This window comes from Nestor notabilis, unplaced genomic scaffold (genome assembly GCF_000696875.1).
Source record: "Nestor notabilis isolate BGI_N333 unplaced genomic scaffold, ASM69687v1 scaffold7382, whole genome shotgun sequence".
Taxonomy (NCBI): Eukaryota; Metazoa; Chordata; class Aves; order Psittaciformes; family Psittacidae; genus Nestor; species Nestor notabilis.
The window spans coordinates 20114-34494 of NW_009916909.1; the positions used below are offsets into that span (position 1 = coordinate 20114).

At 43.3% G+C, this 14381-nt stretch overlaps 1 protein-coding gene across 1 annotated transcript in view; it reads right to left on the reverse strand.

Moving 5' to 3' along the window:
• FGD5 (FYVE, RhoGEF and PH domain containing 5) overlaps nt 1–14381 on the reverse strand; it is a 77949-nt gene that overhangs the window by 12645 nt on the left and 50923 nt on the right. Inside the window, exons 11-13 of the mRNA XM_010024816.1 lie at nt 8654–8725; nt 7093–7161; nt 579–662 (exon numbers count right to left, since the gene is read on the reverse strand). Coding sequence (XP_010023118.1) covers nt 579–662; nt 7093–7161; nt 8654–8725 — 225 coding nt within the window. The remainder of the gene's footprint in view (nt 1–578; nt 663–7092; nt 7162–8653; nt 8726–14381) is intronic.

A 14381-nucleotide genomic window follows, 5' to 3' on the forward strand; every position in this document is an offset into this window, starting at 1 on the left:
GTCTAGTTTCTGTAATCTGCAATTTAGAAATTTGCTGAAGAAAGAGACTGTGTTTATGTCATTGCATATAATAGCTCCCATTACACCTTTTCCCCATAAAGTTGGCTAATCATTTTTTGAACCCATTAATGCTTTTGGTGAAAACAGTTGAAGGGCACATGAAAGCTTATGTAAATTTCAAGTGGCAGTTTAGAAGTGGGCAGACTAAGCCCTAATGAATATCTTGTAGGGAACAGCCACGCATTGGCTGGAGACATGAAGATAGGAATGGACAAAATGGGATAATAAATCTTTTCTGTCTCCAGTTTCATGATCAGATGGTAAATCTGATTTTAGCTTGTCTTATTTATGCAGCCTGAATATGGCTGTCATAGTATGTCACAGCCTTATGGCTAATCTTTCATATGTTTGCTTTATATTAGTTTTCCTTCTATCATCTCCTGTAAGAGGCAAAGGAATCCCCTGATGACAGGTCCATCCTCTCTTTCCTTTTGCTGGGTATGAGACGTAAAGCAGCAAAGCATTAACAGCCCACTACACAACTTTAATTCCAGCCTGTAATACAGATGAGGCATTACCTTCATGCCTGACACAGCAAAGGTGTTTTTCAGTCGGTATTTGCCATCCTTCTGGGGATATGTGTACAGCAGGACATCATTCATCTATATGAAGAGAAAGACAAAATCAATAATTTGCAATATGGCTTGCAGGCCTGCACATTACTCCTGGGGGGGATACCCAGAACAAGCAGTAACTTAACGAACTGCTAGGACCATTACTAGAGACAGCCCAAGCCACGCAGCTTAGATCGAGACCTGCATTTCCACAAAACTCTGGGGAGTCTGCATTGAGGACTTGATTTCTTCCCATTTTTGACTGTTGCTAATGGCTAAGCAAGTAGATAATCAGCTCTTTTTTATTCATATTGGGTGAAACAGCTCCTTGTTTTCAGGGCATTGCCATGTCCAAGTTGCGACGGCAGGCTCTGCATTTACTACCTGGCAATACTAACTAACTGCCCAGGATGCTGCAGCTCTGGGTCTCTCAAGGTCCCCCCTAATGGTGAAGGGGTGGTGAGGCAAAAAGGAAGTGGAGGTGAGGAGAGGTGCCGTAGTCTGGAGGAACGATTTAAGGAGGAATGGTTTGGGTATTTGAGAGCAGTAACTGTACTTAACTGCTGGCAAATCTTGCCTAAATATCTGACAGCTCTGCTGAGTCTGTGGGCTGCAGCAGAGACCATGGAAGGGCAAAAATGAGAAACTTTTTTCATTTTATGGGGAAAAAAAAATCTGTACCTTTACATGCCAAATATTTCCATAGTTTTCACAGCTCCTTGCAGAATGCATGTTTTTTGAACAGCTTCATACTAAATGGGATAAGTTCTTCTCTGCTGTCTGCCTAACTTTATTAGTCAGACATTATTGCAGACTTTCACCTTCGTGCCAACAAATAATTGAGGCCAGGTTGGACGGGGCTTGGAGCAACCTGCTCTAGTGGAAGGTGTCCCTGCCCGTGGCAGGAGGTTCAACTGGAGGAGCTTTAAGGTTCCTTCCAACCAAAACCAGTGTGTGGTTCTACGGAGCAGCAGAACTGGACCTTGTAGGTCTTTGCTGGCCTCCCCTCCCCTTACTACTAGAAGGAATAGCACTATCAGTGAGCCTTAACATTGCCAAAGTAATGCTCATGTGTATGCATTCTCTGCTTTCCTTGAACAGCCAGGTCATGTTCCCTTGTTATCTTTCCCAGGCCTCTCACATCAGTACCAATATGCATAAACTCAGTCAGCCCCCTGGTCACTGTACTGGGACACTATGAGCAAAGATCATCTAGAATCATAGAATGGTTTGGGTTGGAAAAAACCTTAAGATCATCTAGTTCCAACCCCCCTGCCATGGGCAAGGACACCTCACACTAAACCATGTCACCCGGACTCCGTTTAACCTGGCCTTGAACACTGCCAGGGTTGGAGAATTTGCAGCTTCCTTGGGCAGCCTGTTCCTCACACCCTCACAGTAAAGAACTTCTTCCTTAGATCTAACCTAAAGTTCCCCTGTTTAAGTTTAAACCCATTACCCCTTGTCCTACCACTACAGTTCCTAATGAAGAGTCCCTCCCCAACATCCTTATAGGCCCCCTTCAGATATTGGAAGGTTGCTATGAGGTCTCCACACAGTCTTCTCCAGGCTGAACAGGTCTTCATACGGGAGGTGCTCCAGCCCTCTTATCATCCTCGTGGGCCTCCTCTGGACTTGCTCCAACAGCTCCATGTCCTTTTTCTCTTGAGGACACCAGAACTGGACACAGTACTCCAAGTCAGGTCTCACGAGAGCAGGGTAAAGGGGCAGGATCACCTCCTTTGACCTGCTGGTCACACTTCTTTTGATGCAGCCCAGGATACAGTTGGCTTTCTGGGCTCAAGCACACACTGAAGCTGGCTCATGTCAACCAGCACCCCCAAGTCCTCCTCAGGGCTGCTCTGAATCTCTTCTCCACCCAGCCTGTCGCTGTGCCTGGGGTTGTGCCGACCCAGGTGTAGGACCTTGCATTTGGCTTGGTTAAACTCCATGGGGTTGGCATCGGCCACCTCACAAGCGTGTCCATGTCCCTCTGGGTGGCATCCCTTCCCTCCAGCATATCAACCGAGCCGCACAGCTTGGTGTCGTTGGCAAACTTGCTGAGGGCACATCAATCCCACTGTCCATGTCACCAACAAAAATGTTGAAAAGGACAGGTCCCAACACCGATCCCTGAGGAACACCACTCATTACTGGTCTCCAACTGGACACTGAGCCGTTGACCACAACTCTTTGTGTGCGGCCATCCAGCCAGTTCTTTATCCACCGAGTGGTCCATCCATCAAATTGATGTCTCTCCAACTCAGAGACAAGGTGGTCGTGTGGGTCAGTGTCGAACACTTTGCACAAGTCCAGGTAGATGACATCAACTGCTCTGCCCCTGTCCATCAGTTCTGTAGCCCCATCATAGAAGGCCACCAAATAGGTCAGATGTGCAAGGCAAGGTAAAACCACGGCACAGGTAATACTCTGTGATGCCAGAGACAAGGCATCTTAAATGCAGAAATTCTCAAGAAATTAAGAAGTCGATGAAAACCAGCTTCACTTGGATTCCTCTTTGTCAAAGACACTTAAATACAACCAGCTGGATGGTAATACTGTATTTTGGAAGGAAAACTGTGACAGAGAAATGCAGAGAAGGGAGAAGACTAAAGAATGATTTGTCAATAAAATAATGTATCTGGTATGACTGGAATTGTTGGGGTGTGGATAGTGCTGCCTGAGCACCTAGAACTGCTGCTGGAAATTTTTCATTAATCTGCTTGCCTGAAAAAAACCCAAACCCACAAAAAGGCAAGTGGAGCCTTATGGATGTTTGCTTACAAGGTCATAGTTCAGCTTTCTTACAGAGCAGGAACAATGGTTATGGAAAAATGACATGGAATTAATACTAATGGGATTAAATCCTTATTACCTTGGACTTAACCACAAAAATGCTGTTGCCTTTATTAGGGTCATGAGTTCACTCCTGGACACCAGTTCATTAAGTAGTTGTGTGATTCACAGCATATCAGGCTTCTGTGCAGTAGCTGCCCATCCTTAAAATGCAGATTCCCATTAACGTGAGGCAAAATATGCTGAAGAGTGACTTTCCCCAAAATATCTAATCCAAATTTTATTACTTTTAAAAACTGAATTAAGTTTACTGGGTAGGATCAGCCAGCACTTTTGTAGGAAACGCTGAATCATTTAATTCTAACATTTTATCCAAAGGACTCTCATGCTCTCCTGCATTGACCACGCTATTTTGTATTTCTCAGTGTCCTTCTAGTAAGTCTGAATTTATGCAGAGTTTAAATCTCTTTTAATATAACATTTCTCAACTGAGGATATAAAAGCACGCTATCAAGCCAGAATAGGAGTCTCACATTCTTTTACCTGTAGTCTGAAGCTGGAGCAACACCACAACAGAATTTCACAGCAGTATATAGTGGTGGGCTGCGACTCTCGGGTCTCATCAGCCACAGCTTGACATGGTGAAATTATGACAAATATACAAAAGCTTGCTAAGCAAGACACACATATTCATGAAGAAAGAAGGAGTTTGCAGCTGCTGCTCTCTCCTTTGGCACATCTACACCAGAGACATGAGTATGGCTGTATGAATGGTATGAACAGAACTAGCATCAGTACTAGTGGTTTCACACATTCTCCTGCTTCACGCCGCACCCTGCTCCCTGAAGCAGTGAGGACTGGGCCATGATAAATGTTGGTCTCCCAGCCCCTCAGGAATCTGTGGTAGAAGAGATCAACTGCTGCAACCCCTGGGAGAGTTCCCGTAAGTCCTCAGGCTTCAGACCCACTTCCTGTTTGCCAGAAAACTTTGGAATAGTTGGGATACCCAGACATCAATAGGGGAGCAAATATTCCTATTCTGCACTGCTCCATGCACACACACAGTCCCCAAATCAACAGTTAATAAACACAGAGAAAGAAGAATACATCTGCTCTTTAATTTTGTTTCTGATACTACTTCCTCCCCCCCTTCTTTCTATAATCCCCTCTGCTGCGATGGAAACCCAGCAATAATAGAGGGCAGTGCAAGTTTTCTAACCTATAGTGTCCAGCTTTATTGATCCCAACAAGTTTATCTATGCCCGGCTGAACTGCAGGTATCCATACGTAATGCACTTTCTGTCTAAAAGCTTCTACCACCTGTTTGTCTTTTCTGAATGTTTTAAAGGGTAGTTCATTATGAACCCTGTGGTGTTCTATTCAAGTCTGTGTTAAAACGTCCCCTGAGCGTCAGCGGAGCAGCCTGAATGTGTGCTGGGTCTGTATTTTCCAAGCTCTGACTCCAAAGCCTCCTGTATTCCAGCCCCGTCAGTTAGAGCACTAAACAGTCTCCCATTTGATAGCAGCTTCCTGCACTCCACTTGCAACACAAGCAGCCTTTGTAGAGAAATTCTTGTGAGGGTGAGATAAGAGACAGTGTCTGAGTTGCTAAGGCCTGTGGTTGGGGGGCAGTTACAGAGCCTGCCAGTGGCAGCAGCCCATACTGAGCTGCAAAGAGGCCCCAGCATCCTTGTAAACAGAGACTGGACTCAGGAAACAGGCACACAGCAAACATCCTGCCAGGAAACACCAGATTCAACAATACCATCAGCCTGCACAAAACAGCCAGCTCAAGTAACCCTGTGATACACACAACATACACCCACAGAAACATATGCACATCAAAAGCCCCTAAATGTGCGTCCCACACACTCATGCCTATATAGGCTTTGAACATGCATAGAGTGCTCCTTATGGGCATACATTAGAGCACAAGCATGCGCAGCACCAAAGCACACCCTGAACACACAGGCCAAGTAGGAGTCTGGGACACAGCCAACTTTTGTGGCATATTCCAACTAAAAAAAAGCCAGTTCTGAAAGAGTTTTTTTATTACTACACTGGGACAAATTCCCACCAGGGATCCACCAGTGGCTGCAAAGGATTATCATATGGTCCTTTGAAGAAAAGGGCTTTAAGTAAATGGGGTTTTAAAGAGATGGTGTTTAGAAGATTATTCTAGTCTTTGGGGTCTGTGGTTTGGGGTTTTCTTAATCGCACAGTGTCCCCAGGCATCAAAACCAAGACAGCACATGGGCTGGGCTGGATGCATGGCCAGAGGGAAGGGTGTGTTCATGCAGGCCTTGGCTGTTCCAAAAAGGTGTTGGCAGTGATTGGCAGGGCCTCAAGACTGATCCAGTAAAGATACTATATGTCAAGATGAAATACGTTGCCATAACTATGCAATAGTTGTCTTAATGTATCCACAGGTTAAATGTATCCACATTAAGCTATGCATGAGTGGTAGTGGCATGAGTGGTGGTGGCACAACAGAGAATCCACAGCATTAGCAGTGACAAGCAGATAACGCAAAACCATTGAGGTGTTAATGCAGGAATTACCGTATTCCACAGTGACTGGCTTTCCTGCAGTTTTGCCATACCCCTGAGGAGCTTCAGGGGAGAGGAGACTGAGTAAAAAAATCACTGAACCCAAGGGCAGGTATTTGCCAATAAGTTTGCAAGATCACATCACCCCCGCCGCACCAGGACACATAATGCAGGAAGCCTGAAGTGGTTGCAACTTTTGTGTGTTAAAGCAGGAAAGAAGCCAGTTTTATGTGCCTCTTGTTCTTGAAAGTGGCTACTAGGGTTTAGTCTAGCTCCACCACTTATTTTGCATGACAGTACATTTTGTCACAGTTTGCCTTTCTGACTGAAAGAAAGAAAGAAAGGAAATGCTGTTTCTGAATACTGAGAGCATCTATTAACAACAGGGCACTGGCTACTGTAATGTCTCCAGCTGCCAAGAGATACTTCCCTCTTTGCAGTTAACATCTGGGTTTAAGCAGCTGATCTCTCCCCAGCAACCAAAACAGTTTCTAATCTAGAAAGTGCCAGAAACTCATTTCTGTGCTGTCTTTGTTCCTGTATTACTTTCAGCCTTTTGTGACCTTTAAGCTGATAGAACCATTTTGGACTACTTGAAATTTATCCCAGTTTATCCCAAGTTTAAATTAATTTAATCTCAATGTTTTTTACCAACCAGATTTCTGATCTTCCTTTTAAATTCTCTGTATCAGTTATAATAACTAAGTTTCTGACATTTCGGTATTTGCCATAGGTAGTGGATTATTATGGCAGTTACACCAGGAGACAAAATGGTAACAACTTCTTGTAATTTGGTCCCAGCTTTAGCCATAGCTCCAGGATGTTTTTGTAATACTAGCAGAGGCGAGTGTTTGAGAAGAGAGATCAGCAAGGAAGCCAGTATCATGTGTTAGGAAGTGCTCATCCGTAGGCTTCAGAGTTACTATGGCCAAGATCACTATTTCTTAAAACTAGCTCCTGGAGATTCTGGCATGGCCACTTCTCCTAAAGTCCTGTTAGCAACAAAAACTGACTCAGCACATCTCTGCTGGTGGTTAAATAACTTGCAGCATGAAAGTTTTGCACCTGGGTTCAGGGCTGCACAGAAGTGCAGGAGGAAACACGAGATAGTAAAAATATAAAAGCAATCTTACCAAGAACAAGTGCCGAGGGTGTCTGTGTTTGCCAGAGACTTTCATCAGAGTTCCCTCTTTAACAAAGATCTGAAGGAGAAAACAGCAGACTGTAATCCTGAGACTTCTCATTCTGAATCTTACTGAGAAAAGAGAATATTGCTGCTGGGGAAAGAGCTACTCTCACTGCTTCCATCAGCACAGGAAGAGGTAGATAGCTCTACACTTGCTTCTAGCCTTACTCGTCTTTGCCTGGGTTAGCCCTGCTGCTCTTAATGGCTTGCACGTATATCAGTACTGAATTGGATGGAAACCCACTTGTCTCAGCCCACTGCTTCTGCACTGTGGGCAGTGCTTGGAGGTGACTGTCACAGATTGCAAAGCTGACATGTAATGGGCTTCAGTAAATAACTCTTGTCCTTAAAAATCCACTAAAATAGACAGACCAAAAAGAAAACCTGAAACTTTGGGTTTCAGCACTCTACATCCACATAACTGTGCCTGACTACAAAATCTGTACATATTTGCAAACACAATATTTATTGGTCCACGCCTATGTACGTAGATAGGACTATGTATGTGAGCAGCTAAACCAACATACTATAACTTGATTGCAGTAACATTTGAAAAGGTCTAGAATAATTGAACTATATCAGTGGATTAACAGTCATCTTCTCTTTTTGACGGAGAACAGAACCTGGTGTAGTTTTCCACTCTACAACAGTTTATAGTCAGAGAGACCAATCCTGCAAATTCTGTGTTCTGAGTTTTGCAGAATTTGTTTAAGCATTACCTGGCAAGGACAGGTGAGAATACTGATGTCAGAGAAAAAAATAGAGATTGACTGCAGTACTTGGCTGATGAAGATTCTTACGCTCTGAGTATGCATGCCTTGAAAGTCGCTTCATGACTTTTGCTAAAGATATTGGTCGACTGAAGGGAAAGTCAGAGTTGCAGAACTCAAGAAAGAAATTTTTTGATGTGTAGAGGCAGGTTGGAGCTGAGGAGACAACAGCTTTAAAAGCCAGGAGAAGAAATGTGTGTTTGATGTGGATGGCAAGATGGAGCTATGCACTCTCCCCTATTTGTGTTCATGTGCGGCTTCTAAACAATGTCTTGCATTAAGAGCAGCACTGGGGAATAGCGGGAATAAAAATTTGAAAACAAATAATTTCCCCTAATTTAAGGCTCTTACCCACCCAAATAAAACTCCGAGTCTTTCCAGGCTGCAAGAGATTCCTGCTAGTGTTGCAACCTTTTAACAGGAGTATACAGGGAGAAAAACAGCAGCTCCATCAAAACACATTACACATGGGGTGGCTGAGGGCAGCTGGAGAGGAAAGTGAAAGGCAGGGCCTGTGTGAAGGCAGGGCCAATACACGTCTTTCCCAGCCTAAGGCTCTCAGCACACCTCTATGCACTGCCAGAGTGATGGCTTTTTTCACAAAGCAGAGCTCTGAGTCTTACCACAGTAGCTCAGCAAACAGCTCCTGTAGATGTCTGAAATCTGGCCGTCCATACGCCAGAGATACAGCTGGCTGGAAACAATGCCCTTTTCAGCACAGTGCTGAAAAGCACTCACCCTTCTTGGCTGGAGGAGACCGCTCTGCCCTCTCACGCTGTGCTCAATGTGTACCAGCTTCTGCAAGTTTTCCTGGGGGAGAGAAAGAGTGCTTAGGAAACTGCATGGTGGCAAGCCTTCCCTCGCCCCTTCTTACCATTTTATTTCCCTGAAAGTGATATTACAGAATTCAGTTTCAGAGAGAACTGAGCCCAGGGATTTTATGCCCAGAAGGTCTTCTTCCAGCCTTACAAGTGTTATAAAACCTCATCACCTGCATTCACATCTGCTGTGGTCTTTGGCAGTCCTCTTACCTCTGATACCTCAGTTCACCTTCAAAAGGGCCTGCTAACTCCATACTGTATTTATACATTGGCCTCTTTGCTGACTTTGTTGCTCTGGGAACTAATAAGCTGGAAGCAGGGGCAAAGTACAGTATCCACTCCAAAGGCCTGTGCATTAGTGGCATGACACAGATAATTTGGAGGTTTATATTCTGTGATAAGGGATTAATAGTTTTGCAATAGAGGATTTAGAAGGTTAACTAGTAAGGAGGCAATGAAGCTGCATCTCTCTGTTAATGATTTTGCTTTGCAAAAGTCAGAAAGTTCATTACCGTACTATGAACTGCCTACCTGGTCTTAAAGCACAGTCAGTGGGCACTGGCATGTGTCATGAACTTCTCTATGAAGATGGTAAATAAGATTAATCTAGCTAAGCCTGTGCTGTCATAAAAACCCATGATATTGGATAAACATACGAAGGAGGAAAAAGAGACATCTGTACCTTTACAATATTGCTAGAACCTTTTCAGATCTCCTTCCAGTTAGCAGGTGAGGCTGCTAAAACCAAGACTCATACGTGTGGTTGTATCTGGTCAGAAGAGTAGAATGGGCTGCCCAGCAGCAATGAGTCATCACTGGAATATGCCTAAAATCCAAGTCTCTTGTCTAAGTTAGCCATTGTATCCTAAATCCTCAGTTACACACCCAGATAAACTACAGTCTGAGGATCATATCTGATACAGCTTCATGACCTGGCAGCCTTTGAGTAAAGTTTTATGCTATGACAGATAATGGTCTGTTTTCCTATGCTCCACTGACGGGCATTAAGATAGCCCTGGGCTTTGTTAGACTAGATTAGATCATACAGTATATCTGCCTGATACAAATCAGTGCTTTCTGCAGAATCAGCTAATTGCTAATGCTATTGCAGGTATCAGAAGGAGCATATCCTGTCAGCATGCTGGTCTGTCAAGGCTGATTTACCCTGGATTTCAGGTAACACCATGAATGTACCTACTGCAGCTCGTTTTTCCAAGTAAGACTGAAATGCCTCCGTGTGTTACTGCCCTGGTGAAATATAAGGCTTCTTTAGCATGATGCTAAGTTTAGTTCTAAATCAGTAATCATGTATGAAACAGATGGAAACACCCACAGGCCTTGAACAGCACAGGACTGCATTATGACCATGCGATACAACTGGTGCTTGACACGTTTTCAAGAATTTCAGCCATCAAGTATCTGTTTTACAATGCAGGAAGTAACAAATGGAAATTTTCAGGTCACTTTAAAATACTATAGGCCAGCAAAATGGAAACAGAATGTATAAACTAATAGGACAGGAAATACCAGGGACCAGGACAGCTGACATTTGCAAAAGATATTTGCAAGGACTTTCCCATCACTAAAGGGTATTTTAGCCCTAGCAAAACTTGTCACATTGATAGCTTTCACAGTGGAAACCTGTCCTTCAGCTGCAGAAAAAGCAATGCACTCCTGTGAGCATTGCTCTCACGGCCAGTGCTAGCATTGGGCTTTCTACAAGAGGGAGAAGAGAAGTTGCTGCAGCTCAGATACACCTCAGCTTTTCTTAGGACTGCTGGCAGAGGTGCCTGTTGTCATGCTGACGTTTGCAGTGTGGACACATGTTCACCGGGAAATGGACAGAGTTGTATCCAACTAATTTCCCATAGGAAGTCAAACAGCCATCACATGTGAAGGACAGTGATTTATCTGGGAATTTGGGCAGCTGTGGGGGCTTATAATGTCTTTACAGTTCCCGTAAATTCCCTGTTTATATAGTTTTCTTCATTCTCCTTGAAACTATCATCATTCTCCTTTCAAATATCCTTCTGAGGATACTTGATCCTTAAGCTATGATTAAAAAATGAAAGCAAAGCTCTGCCCAGCTAGTGCTGCAGATGTGGGTGGCTGAAACCCTCTGGCCATTTCAGCAGTGAACTGCAGCCTCCATCCTATTATCATTATGTCCATGTAGGAGGAACACCTCCCCAAGGAATTCACCAGCTGTTAATAGCAACAATGATTTATAGCTCTGAGCATCTAAGGGCCTCTAACAGATTGTAGAAGTTCAGAAAGCAATACAAGCCATGCTTAGTTCAAGTAGTGAATGTCTCCTAGAGTTACAGATAGACAATGCTACGTGGTGATGGCATGCCTTACTCCTCTGTTTGCACAACTGAAAATTGTGAATAGTATTTTCTTACTTGATGAAAATGCCATAGAGATAATCAATATCATAATGTGTCTGAAAATCCTCAGTTAATAGTTGCCAGGGAAAAACTGCTGGAGTGTTACTCACATAAAACAAACCAGCTAATCATGAATCACTGATAATCTGCAGAAAATGTACAGTGTAATTCAATGCTCCTGTCAGATTCTAGGAGCGTAGTTTGATGAGTTGATAAGTAGCAGCAGCAATCTTCCTCCTTCCAAGTACATGCCAAGTCTAAATTACCACTTAGAACTTCAACCAGATACCTGACAAGTTCCTAACACCCTCTCTCGAGTGGCGTTGTTCAGTCTATTCTGGAAGTAGAACAACTTCTTAAGTTCTTTGCATTTTTTAAAAATCTGAGAGAAAGAAAAGAACTGATTGTGGCTTTTGTGGGTGGTTAAAATCATCGCATGGTAATGCAACATGGCAAATGCGATTTTGGCCACTTACGTATACTGTGAACTTCAGAAAAACATTCATACAGGTCTCCCATAAATCTGAGTGAAATCTAAGGAAGCAGAGGTGCCAGCAAAAGATGTGTGAGCTTGACCTGTTGGGAACTGAGCTCTTACAGTTCTCAGCCTCTGATACAGGTATCCCTAAAGCTCTGAGATAATTGTGGAAGCTTTTCTTGAGATCTCAGGTTTATGATGAAATATGTATTATTTTCATACAAAGAATGCTTAATAATGGAAAATAGGGTTATAAATTCTTTGCCTGAGGGCAAAGAAAATCAGAATCAACCTTGTTGAAAACTTTCTTCGGTAAGTCTGTAGTTTCAGAGTCATTCTGCAGAGGGCCCAGGTGACATTTTTCTTTATGATAAAACTCTAGTCTTGTCAGACGACATCCTCCCTGCAATCTACATCTGTTTGTTTGTCTTGGTAACAGAACAGCATTTATGTAGTAATTAGCTACTAGTTACTGCTGTCAGTGCTGAACATCAGTCACAATTAACCTGCAGTTCCATCATCGTTTCCATGTACTTGTTTTTCTGTCATGCTTTATTTCTTTTTTTCTTTCCTTCTCCTGCTTCACCATTACATTTGGCTGTAATGCAACTACCATTTCTTCTGCAAATACCTTCATCCCAGCTTTTGCCCCCATCCTATCTAGTACAATAGCTATGACAAAACAGTTTGTGCAGATACCCAAAGTATCTTTAAATAAAGCTGAGCGTAAGGAGCCAAGGAGATCAGCACAGCTGATAGCTTATACTCAGCAAAGGTGTTCGGGCTGTCTGCTTGCTGAAGCAGAGTGTGCTGCTTTGTTTACACACGATTCATGTTCGGAACTTCTCCTCAGCGAGCAGGAGCGATAAAAAAAGCTCTGTCTTTATAATGAAGGTTTGAAGGTTTTGGGTTGCCACAGAGCCACAGCAATGCAGCACATGGGCTGATGTTATTGTATTAAGGGGGAATGTGTTCTGAGGTAGATGTGCCAGGATAGGGTTGAGGGTGGAAAAGCTTGGAGCAGATAAGCAGAAAGGGACTTAAAGCAAACAAACAGGTCCAAGCTTTTTTACATTTGCACTGAGTGAAAATACAGATCTGAATTTTAAGTTTTGACCTTAAAAACCTTAAACTTCAGAATGCTCAAAATCTTGGATCAGTTGTCATGGCTTGACATCATCTCTGCAGAAAACCAGAAACGCACTGACTGGAGTTCATGCTGATCTGTGGTAATTTTGCCACTGGCTTCAGGAGGAGCAGGTTCAGAGCCTTGGTCTCAATTTCTGGCTATCAGCTGGGGAAGGAGGCAGATCCATGAAGACAGGTTTTCTATTCAGGAAATAGTAAGGGTTTTTTTAACTACAATTATCCCTTTCTGATACAAATATTAGAAAGCTTGGGTTTTGTCTGTCACTGGCCATAAGATCATCACTGAATGTGGTATTCTGAAACAGTCCGTAAACACACAAGCTCCATTTTTGACCTTGGCACACTTATCAGAGACATGGCTCTTAAACCTGAGCAGCAGAGATTTCCAGATGTGAGCAGAAGTTAACCTTCTTGGCTCTTGGGTTCATTTGATGCAAGCAGAGTGCTTCCACTTCCCTGAACGGAGCATGAAAGCTCCAGTTTCAACAGATGAGGGGCACCTCGAGGTTTGAAACTCTTTCTTTCTTACCTCCCAAGCTGTTGCAAAAACATCCTTCATCTAATTTTTAGCACGTAACAATCTGAATTCACTGCCTCACCCCGTGTTTCTATTCCCCTGCAGCCAGAAGGCACATGCATTGAAAGGAATATGCTGAGCCAGCAGTGCTGTAGTGACCTCCAGCCTGGTTGTAGTGACCTCCCTAACAATTCCTGTGCATTCATTCTTTTGACCTAAAATCCAACTTGAAAACAAGCTCTTAATAAGAAGGTTACTACTCAGTTTCTTCCCTTTGTCTGCAATGATGCCCAGTGTTTTGATGCCTCAGTGATTATTAACAACCCTCTCTCTGCTCAGTAAATGAAATGATAAAGAAGTGAATTGGTACTAACCATAGAGGAGGGTTTATTGCAATATAATTTAGCAAAGGTACAGCAAAATCCCAGTGCAGGGTGCTAAATTCAGCAGTGTTCAAATGAAAAGTAAAATGTGAAAGCTTCCCAAAAATATGATACATTCCAAATCACCTAAATCCCTATGACCCAGAGCAATGACAAAATACTTGAGATGAGACACCTTTAGAGAAAGAAACGCTCCAGTGTAACCACTCACTTCTGGATGAAATGCAGGATGCCTGGAATGAGGTGCTTTGTCCTCTAACAAGCATGCTATTGAACACAAACCACCTGACAGTCAACATCTTCCTTAGCATCTGCACATCTCCTTGGTGACGAAAATGCCTTAGAAAGAACTGCTTGAAAATGGCAGTTGTTGAAATTTGGGACGGTATTGTGACTATTTCTTTGGTCTAACAAGCCTAGAGTTTTATCACAGAAAGAAATGTAATCTGGCCACTCTACAGAATTGCTCTGAAACTGAGCAACATTTTCTTAGACTGCAAAGACTGTAGGTACTTCTTTCTAACTACTTGAAGTGAATGCAAGCTCTGTGTAGGTAATGCAAACATGGCTCTCAGGAGAGAATTTAGCTGCTGGGGTGGGTCGCTGGTATGACAAAAAGAAAAGCACTGTGTTTAGTTATCACCCAGAGGTCCACCAAGCTGAATTCCTCTGGAACCTGTTGGATCCTGTGCGTGAGTTTCTCTGCTGCCTTCTATGCCTCCCAACAC